This window comes from Apium graveolens, chromosome 7 (assembly GCF_009905375.1).
Source record: "Apium graveolens cultivar Ventura chromosome 7, ASM990537v1, whole genome shotgun sequence".
Classification (NCBI taxonomy): domain Eukaryota; kingdom Viridiplantae; phylum Streptophyta; class Magnoliopsida; order Apiales; family Apiaceae; genus Apium; species Apium graveolens.
The window spans coordinates 76,723,390-76,726,981 of record NC_133653.1 but is presented as its reverse complement, the minus strand read 5'-3'; the positions used below and the strand labels follow the sequence as shown (position 1 = coordinate 76,726,981).

Sequence of the window (3,592 nt, the reverse complement as noted above, 5' to 3'; positions counted from 1 at the left end):
GTTGCTGCTAAGTGTGGAGGAACCTGGAAATTTCGAGGAAGCAATCCAGGAAAGTGAATGGGAGAGGGCTATGATGAGTGAACTGGAATCAATTGAAAAAAATAACACGTAAGTTTTGACGGAACTGCCACCAGGACATAAAGCCATTGGGCTGAAATGGGTATACAAAGTTAAAAGAGATGCTAATGGGGCTATTACGAAGTACAAAGGGGTATGTTCAGAAGCAGGGTATTGATTTTGAAGAGGCATTTGCGTCAGTCACAAGACTGAAAACGGTGAGGCTTTTACTCGCTTTGGCTGCACGGAATGGATGGGAGGTACACCACTTAGATGTCAAATCAGCATTCCTGAATGGAGAAATTCATGAGGAAGGACGAAACAGGAAAGCCAGTTGATTCGACTAAGTTTAGAAGCTTGATTGGAGGTCTACAATACCTGGTACATACCAGACCAGATATCGCATTCGTTGTAGGTTTAATAAGCCTTTTTATGGAGAAACCAACTCTCATGCACCTGAATGCTGTAAAAAGAGTCTTACGCTATGTTAAAGGTACATTGGAGTATAGTTTAAGGTATGCAAAAGGGTCTGGAAACCATATGCTGACTGGGTTCTCGGACAGCGATTTTTCGGGTAGCTGCGGAGATAGGCGAAACACAAGTGGGATGGCTTTCTATCTCAATAAAAACTTGATAACATGGATATCCCAAAAACAGAGATGTGTAGCTCTATCAACCTGCGAAGCAGAGTTTATGGCTGCAACTGCAGGGGCTTGTCAAGGTATTTGGTTGCAGAAATTGCTGAGTCGAATTACTGATGTAGTTCCAGGACCAGTGACGCTATACATCGACAACAAATCAACAATAGATTTGGCGAAAAACCTTGTTTTTCATGGACGCAGCAAGCACATAGATGTGCGTTATCATTTTATTCGGGAATGTATGGACAGAGGAGAAATTGTGTTAAAGCATATCAGCTCAGATAGACAATGTGCAGATATACTCACTAAGGCGATGTCAGCTAAGTTTGAAGAGATGAGAAGTCTGTTGGGGATTAAGAATCTGGTCAAGCAAGTTTAGATTAGGGGGAATGTGTTGGAATTATTAATCCAAACTTACTGTCTGCATAAAGTTTAGTCGTTGTTTTTGGGCTGATCAAGTCAGCTAGCGGTTAGAGTTTGTTTAGGAGAATTAGATGCATGAATAAAGTAGTGGGTTACAGGGAGGAGTCAGTTATTTAGTTTAGCTATTTTCTAGTTACCACCTGCGTGTGGACTCTTTTATATAATCACCTGTAGTTGTTCTTTCATTTTCTCACAAGGCAAGGAATTTATTTTCTCCGTGCAAATTACTTTAGTTTCTCAGTTTTTAAACATACAGCCTGTAGAGTAGTGTATACTGCAGGTGTTCCCTAATATGAAATCTATTATTTTATATAATATACTAAGATTTTTAAAAATTTATCTACTATTTATTTTTTAATTTTGAAGTCATTCTCTTTATTTAAAGAAAAAATTAGTAGATAAATTTTAAATATCTCACTATGTCATCTAAAATACTCCCTCCATCCCAATTTATCTGTCATGTTTGATTTTTTGCGGTCAAATTGACCTAATTTTGACTGAAAATTTCATATAGTATATAATCGAAAAAAATTATAAAAATTATATTATTAGAAAGTACACATAATCTACTTTAATAATTATTCTTCGGTTTTTCAAAATAATGAAAGATTGATATTTTTTTTACAGTCAAAGTTGAGTCAATTTGACCACAAAATGTTAAACGTGACAGATAAATTGGGACTGAGGGAGTACTATGAATTCATAACTTTTTATTAGGTTGTAACAGAATTTAAGAAAAAATATTTAAAGCTCCATAAAAAAAAATTAATTCTCGAACACATATTTTGAGATATCTGTTTAATATTTATTATGACTTTAGTGATTCAGATGATACTCAATTAAATTTGATGATAAAACTAATATATGACATTCAGGTGAGTGACCAATTTGATATTTAAGTGGATTAAATTCTTCACTATTGTAAATTTGAATATTTGTAACTAACACTATTTAATTAGTTTCTAAGCTTTCTAAATCATTTTTCGCTCCCAGCTTATTATATGTAGACGGATCTAAGCAATCTGGGGCAAATCCAACGCTAATCCAAAAATTTAAATTTGGGACATATTATCCCAAATTTCATTGCAATAGTGATCCAAATGATGATCCAAATTTGGATCACTTGATTTAATATAAAATAATGATTTTGTTATTTGTAATTTATGAGATTTTAAATTGATTTTTGATTTTTTTAATTATATAATTAATAACAGAATATAATTAATAGTTAACAACATTAATTTTTAAAATAAAATTTAAAATAATGAGAAAATTTAATTTCATTAAAATTTAAATTGAAGTACATTGCATAAAATAAAAAGTACATAAAATGCATAAAAGAAATTATAACACATAAAATGACTTGAAAACGATACTAGAAAACGTAAAATTTTGATTTCGTCAGACAAACTATTTATGTTTCCTCCGAAATAATCAAAATATTGTCCGTAGCTGGTCATATTATTTTAAAATCCTTGACCTTCATCTTCATTTCCTCGAAGACGAACGTAATTTAAGTGTGCCGGTTAAAGAGTCAGAAGTGCCGGATCCAGAAGTTGAGTCTATTCCGATCGATGAAAATACTTGATTTCAAGAATTCCTGAACCGCCATAGAAATATAAAAAATAAAGAGACACATATTGCACGTAGAGATGCATTAATTAAGCATTTTTGGGAAGAATATACTAATTCGGAAAATTAATATGTATAAATGATATTTTGTATGTTAATTATTGTAATAAATGTATTTTTCGTAAACTAAATGCACAATTTTTAATACTTTTATGTGTGTTAATTTTTATTATTTAATTAATTTATGAAATATTATATAAATTTTTAATAATGATTAAACGATAAATTTAAGATAAAATTGTTTAATATGATATTTATATATTATTATATGTAAAATGTAATTTAAAACAAATATTTGGATCATACTATTAGATTTGATCAGAAATTTGGTTCAATTGATAATCAAAATTTGAATTTTTATATCACAATATCGGTTAAAGATGGCCTGACGTACCTTCTTTTACACATCCACAGTGGTATATGCCCCTCGCTAATAAGTATAGAGTGATTCAATTTCATGATGACGTTATTGGCAGTGCAGAAATGAAGTGAAATCCCATCTGTCGATGTCGATGGTGAATATATAGTCAAACAGTATTAAATTAAGCCCCATTTATACATGGAAGCATATATGGAAAATGCTTGTTATAAATAATGATATATAAAATTTAGTACATAATGATATGTGGTGTGTTTTAATTGAAATTGACCTTTTTTAAATCAATTAAAATATGTCACACCAAATGCCACCTTATTATTTATAAATATTTTGTACAAAATTCTGTACACCTAGTACTACTTTTTATATATTAATTTGAGTAATAGATGGATATTCACTTTTTATTAATACTAGCTTTTATAACCCATGTCTTCATTATATTTTTATATTATTTAAATTT

At 30.5% G+C, this 3,592-nt stretch overlaps 1 protein-coding gene across 1 annotated transcript; it reads left to right on the top strand.

The window, feature by feature from the left end:
• Window positions 1–351: 351 nt before the first annotated feature.
• LOC141673765 (secreted RxLR effector protein 161-like) lies at window positions 352–1,077 on the top strand. Its single transcript, XM_074480505.1, has one exon. It carries the CDS (start codon window positions 352–354, stop codon window positions 1,075–1,077), a length of 726 nt encoding a protein of 241 aa, XP_074336606.1.
• Window positions 1,078–3,592: the final 2,515 nt, after the last annotated feature.

Excerpts from the sequence above, each read along its gene's own strand:
- LOC141673765 (XM_074480505.1), top strand. The coding sequence starts at position 352 with ATGGAGAAATTCATGAGGAAGGACGAAACAGGAAAGCCAGTTGATTCG.